Source organism: Oncorhynchus nerka, linkage group LG24 (assembly GCF_034236695.1).
Source record: "Oncorhynchus nerka isolate Pitt River linkage group LG24, Oner_Uvic_2.0, whole genome shotgun sequence".
NCBI lineage: Eukaryota > Metazoa > Chordata > Actinopteri > Salmoniformes > Salmonidae > Oncorhynchus > Oncorhynchus nerka.
The window spans coordinates 73,112,161-73,139,664 of NC_088419.1; the positions used below are offsets into that span (position 1 = coordinate 73,112,161).

The window sequence follows — 27,504 nt, forward strand, 5'->3', positions numbered from 1 at the left end:
CATGAAATAAATAATATATATACTGAGCTATATTGTATGCTCCAAAAAAAAATAGGGAAATTATATTATTTTGTGCTAATACAATTGCTCAGAGAAATAGATTTAGTTTACCAAGTGATATTTATTTCTCAAAAAGATAGGGGTCAAAATGATTGGCACCGCTGTTCTCAATACCTTTTAATGCCTCACCTTGCGAGGATAATGGCACTGAGCCAAATGCTTTATGAGATTGGAGAACATATTGGGAGGGATTTTAGACCGTCCCTCAATACAGAGCTTTTCCTTGATATCCTTCGTCTGCATTTATGGACTACCCTCTTCAATTCAAACTAGCCCTAAACGTTTACCGGCTAGTCCCCGCCCTGACCGCGTCAGTCAGTCAGTAGGCTACAGTCTTTGTGCATCACAAACAGGAACATTGAACTAGCTTGCAGTCAGAAATAACGGAAAGCTGAGGACCACACCAGATCCACAAGGACATAATTGCCGCTGCTGCCCTAAAAAACACCCATCGACAAACCGCTATAGAATCTAGGCTGTCAGGCGGATATCACTAGGGTAAGGCACATTTTGTTATTGTATTCTTACATGATTGAGGATAAATGTCCATGTTGTTTTCATAGCGCATATTTCGTTACATTGTATTCGGGTTTTACTGTAAATTAGCCTACACATTGTTGCCATGTTTGCATAGCAATATAAATATACATTTTAACTTTGTCCTGTCTATAGCCCATGTAACCCGAGCCTCCTGCACTAGCTGACACTGCCTCTGAATAATGCTAACATTGAGTTAGGCATATGCCATGTACTGTAACTCAATTAGATTTAAACCCACACATAGGCTTTATTATTTTGTTTAAAGGCTAGAAATATGAAACGTGGTGGGAATTTCTCAAGTTTGGATAATGATATCACCTATTCCCCCATCCCCTCCCCCCTCTTCCCAAAAAGGAAAGAAGATGAAAAATAGTTCTTAAATATGATTCTCCATATGAATAACTGGTTAGCAGTATGAGTGCCTATTTATGGAAGACAGATAATTCACACCATAGATTAGCCATATACTGTATACCCTAATACTAAACCCTTGAGCTTTTCAGTACCCTGTGGAGAGGGAATGGTTTATGTTTAGTTTTTAGTTTTGGGGGGATGGTGTCATATTTATCTTAATCTTATCTAGAGATGCAATGTTGTTACCTTCTATTGTGTGGTTTGAAGGTGAACTAAGAGAAGTCGGCTAAGGTTAACCGATAGGCTCCGCATGCAGTATGCAGTATGTAGTTGAATAATACTGGTAGTATAAGATATTTGGGATTTTCATTGTACAAGTTATTAAAAGATGTTCCAAGTCACTTACATAAGTCTAACGTTATTGTTATCATTTAAGACCTATTGTTACAATCACCCCTATTCTCTCAAAGTGACCCTGGAGTCTAATATTTTCTACAAAGTTTTTCCATGGTCCTCCTAACTAATAAACCCATCTTGGACAGGATGTGTTATCCTTGGGACTGACTGGGGACTGGGTGTGATCTATCCAGACATTCATGTCTGTCCCAAATGGAACCCTATGCCCTATATATTGTATCCCGAGAGCGCTCTGGTCAAAAGTAGTGCACTATATAGGGTATAGGGTGCCATTTGGGACACAGTCATAGTCTGTTTTGGGCAGGCCCAATAAGTCAGTGTTGGAGATTTGCAGAGTTTCCTGTCAGGAAGAGCCAGGCAAAGGATAAAACCCAGGCGGCCCAGACATCCAGGCCAGCTCACTGAGTTGACAAAGCAAACAACTTATCTAGGCTAGGGAGGAATCATTTGTAAAAAATGATCAAAGGCTATGTACAGTTTTCCCCACTATAGTTGATTGGAGTTAAACCGATACAGAGTGTTTACTAATGCCTTATACCCATTGGACCTTCATATACATTTGTATTATACAATATACACTGAGGATACAAAACATTAAGAACACCTGTCCTTTCCATGACATTGACTGACCAGGTGAAAGCTATGATCCCTTATTGATGTCGCTTGTTAAATCCACTTCAGTCAGTGTAGACCAGTTATTCCCAAACTGGGGTACAATGACGTCGGGGGAAATGCCAAATAAAAATGTGATTCACATTTTTTAAACACATTTTCAAACAGTGCATTTATATTTTCCACCGGGGCTATACATTTGGGTGAGTGTTCAGCTAAATAACAGCACAATGAAAAATTGTAATGAATACTCAGGGAGAAAAAGGTGTAGATTCACACGCAGAGTGCGGCAGATGTTAATTTCACCTTGGCAGAAGGCAGGAATCGTGGTCACAGGCAGGCAATGGTCATACACAGGTAGGCAAACAGGCAGGTGAGTCAAAGCTAGGACTGAAGGCTACAACTGCTTCTCACAAACGACCTAGGAAAAGGCTTAGTAGAGTCAAAACGAACAATACCTCACAAAGGCACAAACAGAATGAACTGAACTAAATAAGGAGCTGATGAGACCAGGTGAGTAACTAACACAGGTGAAATCAATGAACAAAAATGAAAGACAGGGCTACGTTCAAGAACAAAACGAAACAGAACACAAGGTTGACTAAGAAAATAAATACAAAACCTTACACAAATACAGGTAGCCTAGTCAAATAATTAACATCCAATCACATTAACCGTTACTCTGTCGCAGGAAATGTTCACTCTTGCGCAGACATTTAGAAACGAAACATGACAATTTGAAAAACAAGCCACAGGAGTTTTATGAGCGGGAATTTTTATTTTTTATTTTACCAGGCAAGTCAGTTAAGAACAAATTCTTATTTTCAATGACGGCCTAGGAACAGTGGGTTAACTGCCTGTTCATGGGCAGAACAACAGATTTGTACCTTGTCAGCTCAGGGGTTTGAACTTACAACCTTGCAATTACTAGTCTACCGCTCTAACCACTAGGCTACCCCTTTGAGCGAGAATAAACAACGACTTCCGAGTAAGACATGTATGAAAGCAACTGATACCATTAATAAGAAGGTGCTAGGAGCGTCTTATATGGTGAGCTACCGAGTGGCTAAGACAGGCAAGCCACATACTATTGTGGAGCACTTACACTACCGTTCAAAAGTTTGAAGTCACTTAGAAATTGATCAGAAATACAGTGTAGACATTGTTAATGTTGTAAATGATTATTGTAGCTGGAAATGTCAGATTTTTTTAAAGGAATATCTACATAGGGGTGCAGAGGCCCATTATCAGCAACCATCACTCCTGTGTTCCAATGGCACGTTGTGTTAGCTAATCCAAGTTTATCATTTTAAAAGGCCAATTGATCATTAGAAAACCCTTTTGCAATTATGTTAGCACACCTGAAAACGGTTGTTCTGATTAAAGAAGCAGTAAAACTGTCCTTCTTTAGACTAGTTGAGTATCAGCATCAGCATTTGTGGGTTCGATTACAGGCTCAAAATGGCCAGAAACAAAGAGCTTTCTTCTGAAACTCGTCAGTCTATTCTTGTTCTGAGAAATTAAGGCTATTCCATGTGAGAAATTGCCAAGAAACTGAAGATCTCGTACAACGCTGTGCACTACTCCCTTCACAGAACAGTACCAACTGGCTCTAACCAGAATAGAAAGATGAGTGGGAGGCCCCGGTGCACAAATGAGCAAGAGGACAAGTACATTAGAGTGTCTAGTTTGAGAAACAGACGCCTCACAAGTCCTCAACTGGTAGCTTCATTAAATAGTACCCGCAAAACACCAGTCTCAACATCAACAGTGAAGAGGCAACTCCGGTATGATGGCCTTCTAGGCAGAGTTGCAAAGAAAAAGCCATATCTCAGACTGACCAATAAAAATAAAATATTAAGATGGGCAAAAGAACACACCCTTCAAGTACACCCTTCTCATTAACCTGTGGTGAGTTATTCACAATTTTTGATGAACAAATAAGGTTTTATATGTAAGATGGCTAAATAAAGAGCAAAATGATTGATTATTATATTATTATTTGTGCCCTGGTCCTATAAGAGCTCTTTGTGACTTCCCATAAGCCGGGTTGTGAGAAAAACTCACACGGATTCTTATGTTTAATAGATGTATCGCAGAGTGTGTGTATGGCAGGCTTACAATGATGACATAAACAACATTTGAGAGTGCGCTGACCCTGGTGCTTGAGGGGGTACGCAGCTGGAGGTTGAATGTTTGAAAGGGTATAGGACTATACAAAGTTTGGGAACCACTGGTGTAGATGAAGGGGAGGAGACAGGTTAAATAAGGAGTTTTAAGCTTTGAGATAATTGAGGGATGGACTGTGTTTGTGTGGCATTCAGAGGACATGCAGTCATCTTGATACAACTGTGGGAAGCATTGGTGTCAACATGGGCCAGCATCCCTGTGGAATGCTTTCGACACCTTGTAGAGTCCATGCCCCAACAAATTGAGGCTGTTCTGATTGCAAAAGGGGGGCAACTCAATATTAGGAAGGTGTTCCTAATGTTTGGTAAACTCAGTTAAGTTAAGTGTCATGTTAAAAATAATTGTATTGAACCTGAACTTTCTTCCACCCTTAATGTCGAGGTACGTAGATGCATTATTTCCATATCTCAGGAACTCCTCAAGGGAACAGTGTGTTCAGTTGTAGGACAATAAAAGGACAATCGAGATGACACTATAGGTCTAGTTTCCACAGTAAAATCAGTATATCTGTGACTTTGAGACAAAGTTTTAGGCTTTCCGACTATGGTTAAAGATGGTTGTTTGTTTCTAGCACGGTGCTCTATCTAAACAGTGCAGCTGTGTTATTAAAAGTCTCACATATTTAGCTGTAGCTCTCTTGAGATATGTTTTGATAGACTATACACTTGTGTGGTTGTTTAGTGCTGAAGACTATATATACTGTACATGAATTTAGAACAAAATTAAAACCATCGACAAACAAGCAAGTAGAGTCAAGTATATCTAACTTCTAGAATATGATATATTTATTAATTATTTACTTGTGTCCTTATACATACTTATACACATACATATATTTATACGTAAGTAGCCTATATACATACTTTATCATGTAAATGTGACATTTTACAGAGTAAACTATATAGGCCAACTAATGTAAATGCTTCCCACTGGGCACAGACGTCAGTTCAACGTCTAGTTTTGTTTTACATTTGATTCAGTTGTCAACTAACGTGAAGTCAAAATGAAATCAACAAAAATGTTAACCATCTTATTGGATTTAGGGTAAAAGTTGGGTGAAAAAAAGACACAAATTCCAGATAATCCATTACCTTCATGATTTTTTGTATATGTAATCAGTTTTGATTTAACCAGTTTGTGCCCAGTGGGTTACTATTCTGGTTGTATTGTTTTACATTTTCATTAATGTGCAAACAGAGTAGAATCATACTCATGCTTTGAGAAATAACTTTCCAAAATAAGAGATTATCATAGGAAAAACATTTGACATCCTTTTCTCTTAATGTTGAAGAATGTTCCTCTGACTCAGATGTTGTTGATGAGAGAGAGAGGTGCTTATAAGGCCTTGATGATGCTACTAGCATGGCTCTATATATTATGTTATGATTCAGTTATCCAACAGGCAGATTGTTTAGGGTATGTCAGCCATGAAGTTTTGATCTAGACCAACTGCCAAAATCATGCCTCGGTTAATTGTTGTACAGTCAAATCATTAACAGTATCACCAGTACGAATTGACACACATGTTCATGTACGCAGGTATAGGTGCAACATGGTTTCTTTTCATGTTTAACAGCATGACAGGAAGCAGAGTTTAATTCACCCAAACCCCACACACAAAGGAAACCTTATTAGTTCCAAGTATTGTCTTGTGAAGGCTAGCTACATTTCCCCCTATAATTCCCCCTGCGTGTTCAACTAGTCTGGAAGCTGGCCATGTTGAACATATACAGTAGGTCAGCATCCTCCAGGAAAGTGACAAGGCCATTTAAATGGAGCTTCCAGACTTTTTTTTCAACCAAAAGGCAGCCCTGCCACTTGGTTTGATAAAAATCTAATGGATGGGGATGGAGAAATTTAACCACTTTTAAATTCATAAATGGAGCTTTGATTGTAAAGATTGGCACATATAAGGACTAAATATATTTTGAAGCTATACATTGTTTATAAATACATTGTTTGCAAACAATCCCTAAATCTCTGTCTCAGCGGGAGCCATGATTCCTGTGACGGAGTTCCGGCAGTTCTCAGAGCAGGAGCCAGCATTCCGGGTTCTGAAGCCCTGGTGGGATGTGTTCACAGACTACCTCTCTGTGGTCATGTTAATGATCGGAGTGTTCGGATGCACCCTACAGGTTAGTGCACAGACTACCTCTCTGTGGTCATGTTAATGATCGGAGTGTTCGGATGCACCCTACAGGTTAGTGCACAGACTACCTCTCTGTGGTCATGTTAATGATCGGAGTGTTCGGATGCACCCTACAAGTTAGTGCACAGACTACCTCTCTGTGGTCATGTTAATGATCGGAGTGTTCGGATGCACCCGACAGGTTAGTGCACAGACTACCTCTCTGTGGTCATGTTAATGATCGGAGTGTTCGGATGCACCCGACAGGTTAGTGCACAGACTACCTCTCTGTCATCATGCTCATGATCTGAGTGTTCGGATACACAGTACAAGGTCAGTATCTTCAAACCTCACAATGTCTGATTTCCCCGCCTCAGAGTGTCCAAAAGGCCTGACTATCTAATGAACAAGGTGCATAAACATTATAACTTTATCTTGTAGCATAGTCCTATACCTAGTGGGGCAAAAGTGGTTGAATTGATGTCATAATGAGAAATATGTTGTAATTCACACAGTATGCCTTGTGTGCCGTGTAGTTAGGTTGTTATAGCAGATATTAGTCTTTAAAGTAACTTGCTGATTCACTGCTCTGTAGATCTACTGTGTCCTGTCCTGTAGTCACAAACAGCCCAGTGTTGGGTTCATGTAAGTTGCACAGTATAGTGGAAGTTTACCAACGGAAAGGGGAAAACATTCCTGCACTCCACACATACACACACTCACACAGACACAGCGCACCAAAAATGTCTCCCCCGCCTGCCTCACCACATCTTCATAAACACATGGGCTTCATCCGAAATGGTATCCTATTCCCTATATACGTAGTGCACTTCTTTTGTCCAGAGCCATCTGGAACACAGCCATGATTCCAGCGACCAGTGGCCTGTCACTTCCCTCCCCTCATGACCAGCTGCAGAGAAAGAGGGTGGAACCCTCCCTTACGGAAAAGAAAACATGAATTTCACATGATCACATGTGTGTTCCACAATCACATTTTGATCTGGTCACATGTGATTATATGTGAAGTTAATGTTATAACATGTGACAACATGTGAAGCAACATGTGATAACATGAAACTACACATGTGAAATCATGTTTTTCCACGTGAAATTGTAAGGATTAACCCGAGCCGCTATCCTTCTCCTCTTATAAATCCCTGTAGATTATAAATCATTATTTTTAGAAAAGCCCAAAACACAATTGACAGGAACTTGTTTATTGGGGTGAGAATATCCCGTGTTGTCCCTTGAAACAAGGGAAGGATCACTACAAAAATAATGACTATTTTGAAAAACTGCGTTCACAATTTGTAAATAGTGGGTGATTTCCAAACATGACCCATCTGATGACCCTCATTAGTTTACATTGGTAGTTTACATGGTGAACTGAACCGCAGCCTAGTCAAAGCAGACAGCACTGTCCCTAATTAATACATTTCCTGGCATTATGGGATTGTTTGTCTCAGTTTACAGTAGTGGAGGTAAACACTGGCTCTGCCAAAGGGACATTTTTTGGCTTTACACACACAAGTGTAGCTACCGGATGTAGATGAACGGTAAGGGGGAAGGTGAGAGAGAGAGAGAGAAAGAAAGACAGAGAGAGAAAGAGAGCAGGACAGAGAGAGGGAGAGAAAGTAAAAGAAGAGAAAGATCAAGAGTGAGCTCAGGAGAGTGAGAAAGAGAAGTGTGTGTGTGTGTGTGTGCGTGCGTGCGTGTGAGAGAGAGAGATGACCAGGGTGTGTAGAATTCTGCTGATCTCTGTTGTCATGACGTGGCTCTTTCTGGGTATAGATTGTGGCTTCCCCCTCTCACTCTCTCCTACACCCAGGTTCTGTTATCTCAGGTAGTAAATTCCTGGCGGAGACTATCTCCCCCTGGCCATGCTGAAAGAGAGACCACAGAGTGAACAAAGGATTTCATGTGGCTGAACTCCTAAATCCCCAAAATGTGAAAATGAAACTATATGTCCACTTGTGAGAATGTGAGAAGAGTCCGTGGACACTTAAAGGACAGTTATGTAGAGTGTGTTTCATTTGGTGACCTCACTAACGACAGGAAACACATAACTATATCTCTGAATGTGTAAATTTCTCAATTTTGGTGTTTGCATCTAATTCTTGTATAAAATGAATGAGTAAAGATGAAACTATTTGTGAAATGATGTAATGTGATGTTAAACCTTTAATGTGAGAGAATTGTATTCCCTTTAAAGTTTAACTAAGTCATTGGCCCACTCCCATAAGCACAAACATGATCTGGCGTCATGGAACAGCCCTTTCCTATTGTTATGAATAAAACCCCCTCCTGAGGAAATCCTCTTCAGACTACGCATACCTCGGTGTAAGCTGAGGTGGCACAGGTTTGAGTACCAAGACTAAGCACATCCACAGCGTGAGATTTGATTGCGAATAGTTATTAAATTACCATACCACATGGAGCATTGGCTACACGGCTGGAAATGGTTCAACCCTGAGACTAGCGATCCCTACAGAATAAGAGCAAATCTTAGATACTAATTACTAGTCTGCAGCTAGACATGATGTAAACCTGGGACGAGAATACAGACAACCGCCAAAACATCTATTCTATGACAACATTTCTGAATGGTACTCTGAAGTATCCATTCTAACCATGAACGACTTTGATCTTCAGGGAAACAGAAAGCGAGAGAGAGACTCGGATTAACTCTCCAGCAGATGGACCGGATTCCAACAGAGAAGATCACAACGACACATGGGCGTAATATATATTGATTGCAATTATTCCCGAATGAGTGAGCGTTGTGTGCAAAGGATTAGCATTTCAATTAATATAATTACAGTGGGGCAAAAAAGTATTTAGTCAGCCACCAATTGTGCAAGTTCTCCCACTTAAAAAGATGAGAGAGGCCTGTAATGTTCATCATAGGTACACTTCAACTATGACAGACAAAATGAGAAAAAAAATTAAGAAAATCACATTGTAGGATTTTTAATGAATTTTTTTGCAAATTATGGTGGAAATAAGTGCACACCAGTAGCTTCATGTTTCGTTTGTGCTTTATTGTTTTGTTTTGGTGAGTTTCAATTTATTAAAATATGTGGAACTCTACTCACGCTGCGCCTTGGTCTACTCATTATGACGAGCGTGACAGGTGTATGGATAATTCATAGTTTAGGCTGGGTTCATGCAGATAACCAACAATTTACGACATTTGGAATGAGACTGACGTGAGGTAAATAATAATTCATTTAATAGAAGGCTAATTGATCAGATATTAAAATATCTTAAGTAATATTCGGAAAATTATAACTTTGTAATCTGAAGATTTTCCGTGGTGCCCTGACTTCCTAGTTAATTACATTTACATTATTAGTTGAATCACGTAATAATAATTACAGAGAAATGATTTGATAAAATAACAGTCACCACTTTAATGATGCCAAAGACACAACACTGTACTCAGCAAGTCTGACTTTTAATTTCTCCTGTCCTGCATTAAAAGAGAGAGAGCCTCCCCCTTTTCCAGCTGATCAGGCATTTTCTTTAGACAAAATTTCCTCTGCCTCAGGAACCACATGGTATTTAGGCTATATCACTGGTCTGGCTCATAAGAAAAGCAAATATTTACAAAGCTGAAGAAAAAAAACTGTATATACATCACCACATTCATGATCAGTCTATAATTGCAGTAGAAAAAATGGTAATGTTGTAAGTGTTATAAAAGTGCAATGATAGGTCAAATAATAACATATCATTTGGTGGTACAGTATTGCATAGCGTTACAATCAGTCTGACTCCCTCTTTAGTCTGCGGTGGCTAAAACACAAATTGGTCATTTCCTGTCTGAGTCACAGTCCTACCAATGTTGTCACAGAAGGAAATGAGAAATAACATCCGATATCCCCCTCTGTTGTTTGTATTATCATTGTATCTAAGTTACTGTAATATACTTTTTTGTAATGAATTCATTGGAAATTGTACTCACTTTCCCACTGGGCACAGACGTCAGTTCAACATCTAGTCCATGTTGATTCAATGTAATTGCCTAGTGGGTTAGCTCATTATTAAAAAATTAAAAAGAGCAAAAAAATAAATGTGCCTAATAAAATCTTAGGAAATTACAATCAGTGAAGAATTTCAATATTGCAGAACTGTTTACTACTCAGTTATTGTGATATTGTGTATATATTGCCATCATTGCGTCTTGTTTGACAGTTCTATTGTCATCATACATTAAGGTTGCTTGCTTTATTGTGAATGTCTTTTTTCACATTTCTTTTCTTTCAGGTGGTGCAGGACAAAATCATCTGCCTTCCACAGAGAATATCAATGGCGAATCAAACAATACCCTTATCAAATAAAACCGAGCTGGTCTCACCTGTAGTGTCGCAGGATGTGCATGAGATGATGGGCCTGAAAACCAACCTGGACCTTCAACAGTACAGCTTCATAAACCAGATGTGCTACGAGAAAGCCCTGCACTGGTACGCCAAGTACTTCCCTTACCTAGTCCTCATACACACCCTCATCTTCATGGTGTGCAGCAATTTCTGGTTCAAGTTCCCAGGCTCCAGCTCTAAGATAGAGCATTTCATCTCCATCTTGGGAAAGTGCTTTGACTCCCCCTGGACTACTAGAGCTCTGTCTGAGGTGTCTGGAGAGAACCCAGAGGAGAAGGTATTGTTGGTATGTGTTTGTACAGTATGTACTATATGTATGAATGTATATATGTTTCTATGTACACTGAGTGTACAAAACATTAAGAACACCTTCCTAATATTGAGTTGAACCCACCCCTCCACGGAGATGCTGATGCTGGCCCATGTTGACTCCAATGCTTCCCACAGTTATCTCATGTTGACTGAATGTCCTTTGGGTGGTGGTACACACGATACACACGAAAAACTGTTGGCACAAACCGGTGCGCCGTTCAAAGGCACTTAACTATTTTTTCTTACCAATTCACCCTCTCAATGGCACACATACACAATCTCAATTATCTCAAGGCTCTAAAATCCTTCTTTAACTGGTCTCCTCCCCTTCATCGACACAGATTGAAGTGGATTTAACAAGTGACGTCAACAAGGGATCATAGCTTACACGTGGATTCACCTGGTCCAGTCTATGTCTTGGAAAGAGCATGTGCTTATAATGTTTTGTACACGCAGTGTATAAATGTACAGTTGAAGTCGGAAGTTTACATACACTTAGGTTGGAGTCATTAAAACTCGTTTTTCAACCACTCCACACATTTCTTGTTAATAAACTATAGTTTTAGTCAGTTAGGACATATACTTTTTGCATGACACAAGTAATTTTTCCAACAATTGTTTACAGACAGATTCTTTCACTTATAATTCACTGTATCACAATTCCAATGGGTCAGAAGTTTACTTACACTAAGTTTACCATGCCTTTAAACAGCTTGGAAAATTCCAGAAAATTATGTCATGGGTTTAGAAGTTTCTGATAGGGTAATTGATATAATTTGAGTCAATTGGAGGTGTACCTGTGGATGTATTTCAAGGCCTACCTTCAAACTCAGTGCCTCTTTGCTTGACATCATGGGAAAATCAAAAGAAATCAGCCAGGACTTCAGAAAAACAATTGTAGACCTCCACAGGTCTGGTTCATCCTTGGGAGCAATTTCCAAACACCTGAAAGTACCACATTCATATGTACAAACAATAGCACACAAGTATTAACACCATGGGACCAAGCAGCCGTCATTCCGCTCAGGAAGGAGACACATTCTGTCTCCTAGAGATGAACGTACTTTGGTGCGAAAAGTGCAAATCAATCCCAGAACAACAGCAAAGGGCCTTGTGAAGATGCTGGAGGAAACAGGTACAAAAGTATCTATATCCACAGTAAAACAAGTCCTATATCGAAATAACCTGAAAGGCCGCTCAGCAAGGAAGAAGCCACTGCTCCAAAATCTACATAAAAAAGCCAGACTACGGTTTGCAACTGCACATGGGGACAAAAATCGTACTTTTTGGAGAAATGTCCTCTGGTCTGATTAAACAAAAATAGAACTGTTTGGCCATAATGACCATCGTTACGTTTGGAGGAATAAGGGGGAGGCTTGCAAGCCAAAGAACACCATCTCAACCGTGAAGCACAGGGGTGGCAGCATCATGTTGTGGGAGTGCTTTGCTGCAGGAGAGACTGATGCACTTCACAAAATAGATGGGTCATGAGGATGGAAAATTATGTGGATGTATTGAAGCAACATCTCAAGACATCAGTCAGGAAGTTAAAGATTGGTCACAAATGGGTCTTCCAAATGGACAATGACCCCAAGCATACTTCCAAAGTTGTGGCAAAATGGCTTAAGGTCAACAAAGTCATGGTATTGGAGTGGCCATCACAAAGCCCTGACCTCAATCCCATATATTTTTTTGGGCCAGAACTGAAAAAGCATGTGCAAGCAAGGAGGCCTACAAACCTGACTCAGTTACACCAGCTCTGTCATGAGGAATGGGCCAGAATTCACACAACTTATTGTGGGAATTTTGTGGAAGGCTACCTGAAACATTTAACCCAAGTTAATCAATTTAAAGGCAATGCTACCAAATACTAATTGAGTGTATGTAAACCTCTAACCCACTGGGAATGTGATGAGAAATAAAAGCTGAAATAAATCATTCTCTCTACTATTATTCTGACATATCACATTCTTAAAATAAAGTGGTGATCCTAACTGACCTAAGACAGGGTATTTTTACTGGGATTAAATGTCAGGAATTGTGAAATTGAGTTTAAATGTATTTGGCTAAGGTGTATGTAAACTTCCGACTTCAACTGTATGTATTGTTGTAGTCGAATGGCTGAGGAAACTATGGGGCAGTTTCCTGGACACAGATAAAGCCTAGGCCTGGACTGAAAACTCAATGGAGAATCTCCTTTCAAAATTCTGTTTCCAGGACTAGGCTCAATCTGTATCCGGGAAACAGCCCTGTATTGGATATATTTGAAATATTTAAAATAAAATGCATTAATTAATACATGTATTTATTTATTCATTCAAGGACAACAAGAACAACAGTGCCAGCAAAGAGATCCTCAACGTGTCTGTAGAGGGGAACCTGGACAGCCTGGAGAAGACCCAGTCCCTCAAATCCATCCCAGAGAAGATCGTAGTGGACAAGCCCACAGCCAGCGCTCTGGATAAGAAGGAAGGAGAACAGGCCAAAGCTCTATTTGAGAAGGTGAAGAAGTTCCGCCTGCATGTCGAAGAGGGGGAAATCCTCTATGTTATGTATGTTCGCCAGACTGTTCTCAAAGTGTTCAAATTCCTCCTCATCATCGCGTATAACAGTGCTTTAGTCTCTGAGGTGCAGATCACAGTGAAGTGCAGTGTGGACATACAGGACATGACGGGATATAAGCATTTCTCCTGTAATCACACCATGGCCCACCTGTTCTCTAAGTTGTCGTACTGTTACCTGTGCTTCGTGGCTGTGTACGGATTCACCTGCCTCTACACTTCTTACTGGCTCTTCTACCGCTCACTGAAGGAGTACTCCTTTGAATATGTGCGGCAAGAAACGGGAATCGATGACATCCCAGACGTGAAGAATGACTTTGCCTTCATGCTGCACATGATCGACCAGTACGACCCACTGTACTCCAAAAGGTGTAAAAATATATATTTTTTGAAAATTGTAAATTGTTTCAAGTAATTCAGCTCTCCGTTGCTGTTGATAAGTATGTAATGCCTCCAATTGTAAAACAAACCATTCGGGTGCAGTTGTATGGCTACCCTCTGCTCCAACCGTTCGGGGTTGGAATAAAGCAGAAGACAAAAGAAGAAGTTTCCATGGCATATCTGTTTACTTTGGACAATAACGTATTCTTCTTCTTTCTTTCTCTCAGGTTCGCAGTGTTCCTGTCTGAGGTCAGTGAGAACAAACTGAAACAGCTGAATCTGAACCACGAGTGGACACCAGAGAAGCTGCGTCAGAGACTGCTGACCAACCATAACAACAGACTGGAGCTGCAGCTGTTCATGCTGTCTGGGCTCCCAGACACCATCTTCGAGGTGACAGAGCTCCAATCCCTGAAGCTAGAGATCATCAACAATGTAACCATCCCAGCCTCCATCGCCCAGCTGGAAAACCTCCAGGAGCTATCTCTGTATCAGTGTTGCTTAAAGAGCCACACCACAGCCACTTCCTTCCTCAAGGATAACCTTAAGGTATGCTATTCTGGTAGTCTTTGGTGTGGCATGTTTTATTTATTTTTTTATAATAAAGTATCATTCTATCTTTATGTAAGGTGCTCAGGGTAAAGTTTGATGACAGCAGGGAACTGCCTCATTGGCTATACCATCTGCGGAATCTAGAGGAGCTCTATCTCATTGGCTCACTGAGTCCTGATGCTTCTAAGAATGTGGTTCTGGAGTCTCTAAGGGAGCTGAAGAATCTGAAGACCCTCTCGCTCAAAAGTAACTTTACAAAGATTCCCCAGTCCATCGTAGACGTGTCCAGCCACCTGCAGAAGCTGTACGTTTACAATGATGGCACCAAGCTGGTGATGCTCAACAACCTGAAGAAGATGGTGAACCTGACTGAACTGGAGCTCGTGCACTGTGACCTGGAACGCATCCCACATGCTGTCTTTAGCCTCACAAACCTACAGGTATGATATGCTGTACCTTGACCGCCTGCTATGATCGCCTACAGTGTCTCAAACTCTATCTAGAATGATCAACCTACAGGTTTGATATACAGTACTATGACTGTCTGGTACGATTCCCTACAGTGTCTCCACACTGAGTGGCCCACAATGTAGTTTTTAAATATGTAATGACTTTAAGCTCCTAGTTGAGCTAAGGGCCTAAAAAGGTGCATCTCCAGCTAACTCTGTTCTGGGCTGTTTTCTTGACTTCAAATATGTCATATGTATTGCCAATTCCTGTAATATTGTGGAGTGACACTTAAAATACATTTGTGTAACTCTAACTCTACAGGAGTTGGACTTGAAGGAAAACAACCTGCGCTCCATTGAGGAGATAGTCAGCTGCCAGCACCTCCACAAGCTGACGTGCCTGAAACTCTGGCACAACAGTATCTGCTACATCCCTGAGCACATCAAGAAGCTTGGCAGCCTGGAGCGCCTCTACTTCAGCCACAACAAGATAGAGATCTTGCCCTCGCACCTGTTCTTATGCAACAAGCTTCGTTACCTGGACCTGTCCAACAACGACATCCGGTTCATTCCGCCGGAGATTGGCGTCCTACAGAGTCTTCAGTATTTCTCTGTCACGTGCAACAAGATCGAGAACCTCCCAGACGAGCTCTTCTTTTGCAAGAAGCTCAAAACCCTTAAGCTGGGCAAGAATACGCTGTCATTGCTCTCCCCAAAGATCTCATACCTGGTTCTATTGACACAACTGGAACTGAAGGGCAACCATTTTGAGCTCCTGCCTCCAGAGCTGCGGTTCTGCCGGGCGTTGAAGCGTGGCGGCCTAGTGGTGGAGGACGTCCTGTTTGAAACCTTGCCTTCAGATATCAGAGACAAAATGAAGGCTGAGTGAAATGCCTTGCAGAATCTGTGCAAAAGGCCATGCGATACATTACTATCCTGTCCAGGGGGTTTATGTGCCTCACACTACATAAACAGGAGAATGGCTCCTGTCCTATGGGCCTATCTGGCTCGGACAAAGCAAGTTACTTAAATGTGCAAAAAGAAAATGCCAATCTTGTCTTAATCTGACAATCATAGTCTACCAAAATGGTAGATTTTACTGTATACTTAGTTTATCATGATCAAACTCTTAAGTAGTATACTGTTCTGGGGTGGAAATTGTGATATTCATGCACAGCAAATTCTCCAGTGTTAAATCAACACTTACAGTGACAATTTTTTCTATAAAGTTCCACATGATTAACACTTTTAGTGTTATGCAATAACACTTCATATAGTATTTTTAACACTAGGAAGTGTATATAGTTTACACTAATGGTGTTATGCAATAACACTTCATATAGTATTTTTAACACTAGGAAGTGTATATAGTTTACACTAATGGTGTTATGCAACAACACCTTATATACTATTTTTTAACCATTACGCAAAGAGCTCTGTATCTGTTGACAAGGTCGCTTGTGTTGGATTAAGGAGATTACACTAATAATAACGTCTTTAATGCTACTTGTTATTATGTAAGCATTTACAAAGACTTCAGGACTAGCAGAAGACATATTCTAACTTAAATAAGTATAACCATAGACCACTTAAACTGATACAACACTTCCATTCATGGGTGCCAAAAACAACGAATTTAAAGCCATGCCTCAACTAAGCCACACCTCCAATATAATTTCCCAGTGCCTTGCCTTTTCAAGTTAATTGTAGATTTACCACCCATGACGGTATTTGTTAGTGACAGAGACATGGTTGTTGAATTTATTAATTTCACTCCTGTGGACTTCCCACTAGAGGTGAATGTTATCATTAAAATATAATGCTTTAGGACAAATATATAAGGCCTTACTTTGATGGCCAAGTTTTACCCTAACAGTGGTGCTAGGACAATCCTGGTTTACAGGCCACATCTGCAAGTCACATTATGCAGGCTTGCAAAGGGATGTAATTCCTATAGGAAACCAGACAGATTTTTAATTATTCAGAATGACTGTAAGGGTTAGGAACATTGTGAGGAGACTACCTAAGTCAGGGATGGGCAACTCCAGTCTTCAGGATCCAGAAGGGTGTCACACTTTTCCCCCATCCCTAGCAAACACAGCTGATTAAACTAATTACGTTCTAAATTAGCTAGGGCAAAATGGTGACACCAATCAGGCCCCTCGGGGCCCGAGTTTCCCACCCCTTATCTAAACCATTTCAACTGGAACAGCCATTTAAGTAATAGTTGCATTTATTGCATCCATCTGATTGGATTAGTTGAGAAAAATCTATGTTATTTAAAAATGGTATTTGTGTACCATAATATTAATCAATCAATGACACAGATAATTAAAAACAATCCTAAAAATGACTACCTCCAGTAGAGCCTGCTGGAAAATGTGATAATGATGGGCATGGTTTTATTGGGAATGTTTTACTCTCCACAGAGTAAAACTGACACAATCACATTCTCACACTTAACATTGGATATAAACACTAACACTGGGGTTATTTTACACTACTGAGTGATAATTTCAGATTTCATTTAACTCCTGACTCAACACTAGAAATGTTACACTGAAAAATCAACACTAGGTAACACTGGCCAATTTGCTGTGTGGGTGTATGTTTTGAGTAATATGTCTAAGTGTTACTTCATGTCAGAATGGAATAAAACTTTGTGATGTAATGAAATGGTTCTTAACAATATACAGTAATTAGTCACAGGAAAGGTATATTTTGTAATGGGGCGTTGTTCATCTGCACCTGTCCGCAATTGCTAATAACCCATCCGCAACCGCCCGTCTATATGTGATAAAGTGAAAATCTAACTTGCTAATATAAAAAAAATGTGCTGTAGGATAGTGTGAGATGTCGGAACGATTTGACAGGGGGTGCAGGATTCTTTTTTGCCTGATTTAGATACGTTTCTGGTTATAATATCCAACATTTTGTAGGCTATCTGTTATTCAACTTGTCATTAGGCCGATATGTTGCCCTAGAAGACTAAATAAACCTTTGATCACCAGACTAATGTGATACATTGATAGAAATAATGCTTCAATCTAGTTGACATAGGTAAAAAAGATTCTCTGTGCAAAATTTCGAAATTACATCAGTTTGACCGGTTCTAAGGAAACAGAAAAGTGTGAAAACGACCCAACATGTTTCTGATAAGATTTCAGTTCAGCTTGGATGCATATTTTATGTGGTTGAAATAGCTTACTGTCAGCTTTTATGATGCTGATAAAGATATCACCTCTACAGACACTATCTAACTGCGCATTCACATTTTCTCAAGATGCTGAAAGAAAGTCCTTTTTGCCTCCATGGATAGACGCTCACTTTTTTCTGCCCATTCCCAAGTGCATTTGGGTTTTGGCGTGTAGGCTATTTGGCGCGCCTACAGTTAGGCCCTAAAGATGAAGTTTATGCACCAATGCCAGATAGCCTAAAATAATTCAAGAAAAACATCAATGTAGCCTATAGATATACATTTCACAAGAATGATTTACATTTACAGATTTTTTAAGTATTGTTTTCTTTTTAATTAAGCCGCCCGCTACCCACCCACCCTTCATCCGCACAATATTTCATGACCCTAAACCCATATAACCCCGGGGACTGCTGGTTATGAGTCAACCCGCGCATCACTAATACTTAGCCTGGCTACCAGTCTATTTGTGCTAAGATTTGACTCCTTGTACTCTGTGTCTTATGCCAAACATAATGTTTGTGGAATGATAGTACAAACAGATCTGGGACCAGACTAAAGGTATACTGTCTACCAGAGGAACTCAACAACAGGATTGCTTGTTCTTGTATTATTGATATTGTTATTTATTACACTTGTTATACCGTATTATGCAGTGTCTAGCACAAGCTTCGATGAACATACACTGGATAGAATGTAGGCCTATAATCAGAAAGATTGAATATATATACAAGAATCAAAATATTGAATGTATTATCCTGAACGGCCTCATATTTGGACTTAATTTACTGTCCAAAGATATTCTAAAATAGATATACTAAAATGTTTTTTTGAAATAACTTTTCTACTCAGTCTCTATATTATGTAGTACTCGGATAATGAAAGTACTTTATATAACAGTGTAGTTGGCTACAAGTGAAATGTGGACTCAGCTGTAACTGTTTGTCAATAGCCTGTGGCAAGACCATATTTATCAGGAGGGATAGCTAGTTTTAGTTAGTCACAGTTTACACAAGCTAAAAAAGACCAGCCATGTTGTAATGAACATATTTTTATTACAATCCACAAACCCCTTGCACACGCCTTATAGATAGAGAGGACAATAAAGTCCACGCCTTAGACATTACAGTGTATCATAATCAGAGCTGTAGATCACTGCAAAGGTGCCATGGTTAGCTGCTATGGTCATTTATAAAAACAGTTTCCCTACCGTATTCAGGGCGTTATATTCTAATGTTAAATATTCCAACCAAATGAATACGGATGGTAAAGAGTGAAAGATAATAAAAATAAAAATATCTTTTGTGCATATTTTTTTACGAGATGATCTTTGCTGTGTTTGGTTCTTCATGTTGATGAATAAAAACAGCCAGATGGCAGCTGCTTTAAATGTGGCACAGATATTTTGTAGTCTGTGTTATCCTATACCTATAAACCATGTTGCATCCCATTTCATGTACAGCTGCACTCCTGGTTTCCCTCAGAGAAAGTAAACCAAGTGTATTGTTGTTGTGTGTGGAATCAAAGTTGCACCCTATAGGTGGCAGTGTTGTGCTTTGAATATAGCCATGTTCAAGTGTCTGAGGGAAATTCTTTACTAAAGGGGTACTCAATTACTATTTGAGAAGGTCTGGTCACACACATTTCCTAGGTGGCAAAGGTTCTACACATTTATATAAGTATCCAGAACCTTTGCTATGAGACTTGAAATTGAGTTCAGATGCATCCTGTTTCCATTGATCATCATTGAGATGTTTCTACAACTTGATTGGAGTCCACCTGTGGTAAATTCAATTGATTGGACATGATTTGGTCACACACCTGTCTATTTAAGGTCCCACAGCTGACAGTGTACGTCAGAGCAAAAACTAAGCCTTGAGGTCAAAGGAATTGTCCGTAGAGCTCCGAGACAAGAGTATGTCGAGGCACAGATCTGGGGAAGAGTACCCAAAAATGTCTGCAGCATTGAAGGTCCCCAAGAACACAGTGGCCTCCATCATTCTTAAATGGAAGAAGTTTGGAACCACCTCTTACTAGAGCTGGCCACCAGGCCAAAGTAAGTAATCGGGGGTGAAGGGCCTTGGTCAGGGAGGTGATCAAGAACTTGATGGTCACTCTGACAAAGCTCCAGGGTTTCTCTGTGGATGGGAGATAGGAGAAACTTCCAGAAGGACAACCATCTCTGCAGCACTCCCCCAATCAGGCAATTATGGTAGAGTGGCCAGATGGAAACCACACCTCAGTAAAAGGCACATGACAGCCCGCTTGGAGTTTGCCAAAAGGCATTTAAAGGACTCTCAGACCATGAGAAACAAGATTCCCTTGTCTGATAAAACCAAGATTGAAATCTGGCCTGAATGCCAAGCTTCAAGTCTGGAGGAAACCAGTCACTGCTCACCATCTGGCCAAAACCATCCCTATGGTGAAGCATGGTGGTGGCAGCATCATGCTGTGGGGATGTTTTTCAGCGGCAGGGACTGGGAGACAAGTCAGGATCGATGGAAAGATGAACGGAGCAAAGTACAGAGAGATACTTGATGAAAACATGCTCCAGAGTGCTCAGGACCTCAGACTGGGGTGAAGGTTCACCTTCTAACAGGACAACGACCCTAAGCACACAGCAAAGACAACGCAGTAGTCTCTGAATGTCATTGAGTGGCCCAGCCAGAGCCCGGACTTGAACCCGATCGAACGTCTCTGGAGCGACCTGAAAATAGCTGTGCAGCGACGCTCCCTATCCAACCTGACAGAACTTGAGAGAATCTGCAGAGATAATTGGGAGAAACTTCCCAAATACAGGTGTGCCAAGCTTGTAGCGTCATACCCAAGAAGACTTGAGGCTGTAATCGCTGCCAAATGTGCTTCAACAAAGTACTGAGTAAAGGGTCTGAATGCTAATGTAAATGTGATATTTCAGTTTGAATTTGAGAAAATCTATTAAAACCTGTTTTTGCTTTGACATTATGGGGTATTGTGTGTAGATTGATAAGGGGGGGGAGAAACGATTTAATCCATTTTAGAGTAGGGCTTTAACGTAACAAAATGTGGAAAAGTCAAGGGGTCTGAATACTTTATGAATGCACTCTTTATAATTAAGAATTGACAAGGCAGATTCTTTCAGAGGGGCAGGACCGAGGAGACAGAACTGATCGTGCAGTAACCTACATGTAGGCCTATTAACGTAAATAAATAGAGCTGTCATTATACAGATGGTGGAAGCAAAGACATTTTAAACTTGTAGTGTATTTTGAGTTTTTAAAATACTTCTGAAGTTTGTAATATCCACTTAAAATTTCAGACTTGAATTTCGCTTATGAAAAATGTATCAAACCCAACATAAATGTCCATTAATTAAAATCCACATAATAGTTCACATTTCCCGTTGCTGTAAGATTATTTGCCTGCTATAGCAAACTGGCTCAAATTAAGATCCTACATCTGTACTGAATAATCTTAATGATCATCCAAAATAAAATAATGATTCATAACTTTGGCTTTTGTTCATTCAACAGAAGTGCTCCAACCTCTCTTTGTTCCATGTTCCTGGCAAGCTGAGACAATGGCTATGTTTGTGCTATCCAAGACTATCCAAGACAATGGCTATGTTTGTGCTATCCAAGACTCTCCAAGACAATGGCTATATTTGTGCTATGCAGCATTTGTTTGGCCCACGAACATGGCTTGTTCTATGAAGGGCATGTTACAGAGAACATAGTGACATTCTGAATGGCATATAGGCACAGTATTGATAATAATCATCCACAGGATAGATAGCTACTTTATTTTCCATGTTATTAGAAATTGAAATCTGTCTTCTTAACACCACCCTGACGTTGAGAGACACAGCATTTCATTCTAACATACACTACCGGTCAAAGGTTTAAGACCCGCAGTAGAGGTAACTCTGGGTCTTTCTTTTCTGTGGTGGTCCTCATGAGAGCCAGTTTCATCATAGCGCTTGATGCCTTTTGCAACTGCACTTGAAGAAACTTTAAAAGTTCTTGAAATGTTCCATATTGACTGACCTGGACTGTCGTTTCTCCTTTCTTATTTGAGCTGTTCTTGCCATAATATGGACTTGGTCTTTTACCAAATAGGGCTATCTTCTGTATACCACCCCACAGTACATTGTCACAATTTTAAATTTTCTTTAAAAAATGTTTTATTTAACCTTTATTTAACTAGGCAAGTCAGTTAAGAACAAATTCTTATTTACAATTACGGCCTACCCCAGCCAAACCCAGACGACACTGGGCCAATTGTGCGCCGCACTATGGGATTCCCAATCACATCCGGATGTGAAACAGCCTGGATATGAACCAGGGACTGCAGTGACACCTCTTGCACTATGATGCAGTGCCTAAGACCACTGCGCGCCACTCAGGAGCAGCGGTTACGACTGATTGAGAAGGAAGACAACTTATTGAGAAGGAATTAAAAAGGAAAGAAATTCCACAAATGAACTTTTAACAAGGCACACCTGTTAATTGAAATGCATTCCAGGTGACTACCTTTTGAAGCTAGTTAAGAGATTGACAAGTGTGTGCAAAGCTGTCATCAAGGCAAAGGGTGGCTACTTTGAAGAATCTCAAATATAAAATATATTTTGATTTGTGTAACACTTTTTTGGTTACTACATATGTGCTATTTCATAGTTTTGATGCCTTCACTATTATTCTACAACTTATAAAATAGTAGAAATAAAGAAAAACCCTGGAATGTGTAGATGTGTACAAACTTTTGACTAGTACTGTATATATTTTAAAATAATAGCCTATAATAGACCATAATCTTTTTTTTTAAATTCAGCATAAGGACACAGCATTAGCCATACCAATTGGTCAGTGTATGTTTTTTTTTACCAATCAACCGCTATGGTGGGTCGCGAATCAAAAGATACCTCAATTGGTGGGTAAAGAAGCAAAACAGTCATTGAATGTAACATGAGACTGATGTAAGAAAAGAATGCCTTGAAATGTCACGGCTTGTCATGGACTGATTGCAGCTAAGTAGTCTACCTGGCCAGACAATCCTGAAGTTCCTCTTCGCTTGTCAAAACATGTACCAACCATAACACTACCTGCTGCAGGTGTTAGAAGAATAGCTCTATATTTCCATGTCTGTGTACTGTGGCGTCCTTGAAGTATGTGCATTATTTAATGTGTTTAACGGCTTGGTAAGCATGGTAGCAGTGAACCAGGTCCTCTGTAAATAGGGTGAAAGGCAGATGCCATGGCTCCTAGGTACAGTGCATTTGATCTTGAGGAATCAACCTACCCTGCATCACAGGGGAGCATCTGTGTGTATAAGAGTTTGAGTGGTTTACCAAAACAATCCCGTTGAGAAAGCTACAAAACAATCCCGTTGAGAAAGCTACTTAACCTATATAGGCCTAAAATAAATGATCCTAAGTCTCCTATGAAGACCAAACAATGCAACATTAGTTTTGGATGACAATGTAATACAACCAAAATGTTTTAAGTCGTCTACCGTCAACGGATGGATTTGCAACAGGACATTTTATGGATTACACCTTTAACTGTGTGTGTGTGTGCCAGAAGTATTTGGACAAATTCACTAAAGGTAGTCAAAAGTATAGTATTTGGTTCCATATTCCTAGCACCAAAGGACTAAATACAGTTTGTGACTCTCCATTTTTTGGGGGGTATGATTTTCATGTCTCTCTCACTCACCATTATTCACAATGAATTCATGATTATCCTTAATCATGCTAGCATCCACATTAATGTAGAAGTGTTTAGAATACATACTATATTCTTATTTACTATATATAATTTACAATTATTTACACAACCAGGAAATTAGCTCAGATAATCTTCAAAATTAGACAATCCTTGTCCGGCAGGGAAACATAGTTTAAAAAAATGATTTTGTTGCATTATAAAATTATCCTAGATTTACACTACTGTTCAAAAGCTTGGGGTCACTTAGAAATGTCCTTGTTTTGAAAGAAAAGCACATTTTTTGTCCATTAAAATAACATCAAGTTGATCAGAAATACAGTGTAGACATTGTTAATGTTGTAAATGATTAATGTAGCTGGAAACGGCAGATTTCTTTCAATGAAATATCTACGTAGGCGTACAGAGGCCCATTATCAGCAACCATCACTCTTGTGTTCCAATGGCACGTTGTGTTGGCTAATCCAAGTTTATCATTTTAAAAGGCTAATTGAAAACCCCTTTGCAGTTATGTTAGCACAGCTGAAAACTGTCGTTCTGATTAAAGAAGCAATGAAACTGGCCTTTAGACTAGTTGAGTATCTGGCGCATCAGCATATGTGGGTTTGATTACAGGCTCAAAATGGTCAGAAACAAAGATCTTTCTTCTGAAACTCGTCAATCTATTCTTGTTCTAAGAAATGAAGGCTATTCCATGCGAGAAGTTGCCAAGATACTGAAGATCTCATACAACGCTGTGTACTACTCCCTTTCATAGAAGAGAGAAAACTGGCTCTAACCAGAATAGAAAGAGAAGTGGGAGGCCCCGGTGCACAACTGAGCAAGAGAACAAGTACATTAGAGTGTCTGGTTTGAGAAACAGACGCCTCACAAGTCCTCAACTGGCAGCTTCATTAAATAGTACCCGCAAAACACCAGTCTCAACATCAACAGTGTAGAGGCAACTCCGGGATGCTGGCCTTCTAAGCAGAGATGCAAAGAAAAAGCCAAATTTCAGACTGGCCGATAAAAAGAAAGATTAAGATGGGCAAAAGATCACAGACACTGGACAGAGGAAGATCGGGAAAAAAAGTGTTATCGACAGACGAATCTAAGTTTGAGGTGTTCGGATCACAAAGATGAACATTCATGAGACGCAGAAAAAAATGAAATGGTGCTGGAGGAGTGCTTGATGCCATCTGTCAAGCATGGTGGAGGCAATGTGATGGTCTGGGGGTGCTATGGTGGTGGTAAAGTGGGACATTTGTACAGGGTAAAAGGGATCTTGAAAAGGAAGGCTATCACTCCATTTTGCAATGCCATGCTGTACCCTGTGGACGGCACTTAATTGGAGCCAATTTCCTCCTACAACAGGACAATGACCCAAAGCACAGCTCCAAACTATGCAATAACTATTTAGAGAAGAAGCAGTCAGCTGGTATTCTGTCTATAATGGAGTGGCCAGCACAGTCACCGGATCTCAACCCTATTGAGCTGTTGTGGGACAGGTTGACCGAATGGTATGTAAGAAGTGCCCATCAAGCCAATCCAACTTGTGGGAGGTGCTTCTGGAAGCATTGGATGAAATCTCTTCAGATTACCTCAACAAATTGACAACTAGAATGCCAAAGGTCTGCAAGGCTGTAATAGCTGCAAATGGAGGATTCTTTGATAAAAGCAAACATTGAAGGACACAATTATTATTTTAATAAAGATCATTATTTATAACCTTGACTATATTTCCTATTCATTTTGCAACTCATTTCATTTATGTTTTCTTGGAAAACAAGGACATTTCTTAGTGGACCAGCTGTGCAGACAACCCTACCAAATGGCCCAAAGTAGCCTATGGCGATATCTACACCTACTTGTTGGAATCTCCAGGTTTACACGGGCAATACACATAGCTAGTTAGATGCAAACAAGTGTTAGCTAGTGACTTACCGTGAATGAAATGCTTTGATCACACAAATGTATTGAGTAACCGGAGCGCATAGCTTTCTATCATATTCGTGGCGTATAGCCTGAAACCATGAGGTTCGTCTAACCTGGTCCTTGGACAGTTGATGAAACTTCATTTGGTGGTCTTTTCTCCTACTATTGTTCAAACAAAACAGTATGCAACAGCATTTCGACATCTTAGCTATAAAAGTGTGGTTAGTTAAGTAAAGTTAGCTAGCTGAAGAAAGTCAATTGGAATCGTCTCTTTGGCTGATAATCGTGATGTACATTCCATGCGACAGTATCTGTTCCTGCTAACATTTTTACATTTAGAACCAAAGTGTTTTTAGGTATGATGTAGTTTGTTGATTAAGACAACATGGAAGTATGTTAAAAACGACCAACCAAGAATATCCTAAATGTTTATAGAATGATTTTTAAAAAATACAGCCATTGTCGGGTTATGAGTAAAATAGGCAATTTAACATGGGAGTGAAGGGAATACCCTATGGCTGAACCAAACTCGGCGGCATGGTCACGTCATGCCTCGCCGTGTGCATCTATGGCAGAGTTTTCAAATCGCTTTCATTTGATTGGTAATTTTAAACCGTCACACCTCACTTTTGGTTTTGTTTGTTTCATTGGATTATTTACCTTTCAATCACTGCGCCCGCCCTTCTATTCCCATGCATTTGATTGGCTGATAAGTTTGTTCAGGTGTTTCATGAAAATACACTTCCTGTCCCATCAAAACAGAAAGTTTGTGATAAAAGTGCATAGCTCCCTAAGACTGTATATGGTCGCTCCAGCAGAGACGGAAGAGGAAGGTTTGGGGGGAGAATGTAATGAGGTTTGGGACAAGATGGCGGGTACGCCCTAATGGTTGTCGGATTTGGAGATAGAGTCAGGGTCGGTAAGAAGGTGGGCAGGAAAAAAAGGAAGACATTTTAAGTGTAAATATGGAGTGCTGCAGAAGGAAATTGAACATGACTAGAGTGAGGATGAGATAACTACAGTGGCAGGTGCGGTGACGACTGCCGAGTTTGAGCCTCGTCCCGATAGTGATAAAGATGATTTTGGCACAGTGTGAGTGAGATTTTTTGTAGAGTGGATCCAAGCCTTCTTCATCAGCTAATGTGATCTTCATCAGCTAATGTCACTGTTTGTGAATATTAAGCATTTATCTAATCAAAACAAGCACAAAGTCTTCATAATTCATAAAGGTCATGTTAACGGATGGATATTATCTCATAGAACAGCCTGTGTTAACCTCAGATCTTATTTTCTGTATTTATCCCAAAACCCCATTCTTTCTCCAAGAATTTCCCACATGGGAAGGGCTGAATGAAACAGAGAAGGGCCTCATTTCCGGTTTTTAGGACTACAAGCTGGCAAGCTCTATAGTCTATACCAGGGGTTAGCTACAAGGGCCAAAACCTGCCACTGAGTTATTTTTTTCTAGCAAAAAATGCTTTTAAGTTAGGAAATCTGTTCACCAAGTATTCCAACTAATTAAAACTGAGAAATACAGTAAGTAATTGTGTGTCAATGCAATCAAGGTATGAAAAATGTTATTTTCAATACCCCGTTTTTGGTCTTACTGTAGTTGTGGTCAATTTTCACTGTACAAATTATTATAATTATGTTCCGGTGTGAAGAGATAACTTTTAAGTTTTAGGAACAGAAAACTGTATTGAGATCAAGTGTTTCATCGATGAGAAAATTTGCAGAATGTCAGCCAAAATCTG

General features: G+C 40.0%; 1 protein-coding gene across 3 annotated transcripts; it reads left to right on the forward strand.

Annotated features, from left to right (window-relative positions):
• Window positions 1-370: 370 nt before the first annotated feature.
• Window positions 371-19,537, forward strand: LOC135559491 (volume-regulated anion channel subunit LRRC8C-like). 3 transcript variants are annotated; one of them, XM_029633063.2, is made up of 7 exons: window positions 371-558; window positions 6,163-6,308; window positions 10,571-10,960; window positions 13,318-13,925; window positions 14,165-14,486; window positions 14,567-14,929; window positions 15,261-19,537. In XM_029633063.2, the coding sequence occupies exons 2-7, from the start codon at window positions 6,171-6,173 to the stop codon at window positions 15,825-15,827; spliced, it is 2,388 nt and encodes a 795-aa protein (XP_029488923.1). In that variant the 5' UTR covers window positions 371-558; window positions 6,163-6,170; the 3' UTR covers window positions 15,828-19,537. The 3 variants fall into 3 exon arrangements, with proteins under 3 accessions (XP_029488923.1, XP_064865210.1, XP_064865211.1); XM_065009138.1 differs by lacking the exons at window positions 371-558; window positions 6,163-6,308 and adding an exon at window positions 6,319-6,373 and having other exon boundaries at window positions 10,571-10,969; XM_065009139.1 differs by lacking the exons at window positions 371-558; window positions 6,163-6,308 and adding an exon at window positions 6,319-6,373.
• The last annotated feature ends 7,967 nt before the right edge of the window (window positions 19,538-27,504 follow it).

Coding starts and splice junctions, on each gene's coding strand:
- LOC135559491 (XM_029633063.2), top strand. CDS start 6,171: ATGATTCCTGTGACGGAGTTCCGGCAGTTCTCAGAGCAGGAGCCAGCA. Junction 6,309..10,570: donor TGTTCGGATGCACCCTACAG/GTTAGTGCACAG, acceptor CTTTTCTTTCAG/GTGGTGCAGGACAAAATCAT. Junction 13,926..14,164: donor GACCCACTGTACTCCAAAAG/GTGTAAAAATAT, acceptor TCTTTCTCTCAG/GTTCGCAGTGTTCCTGTCTG.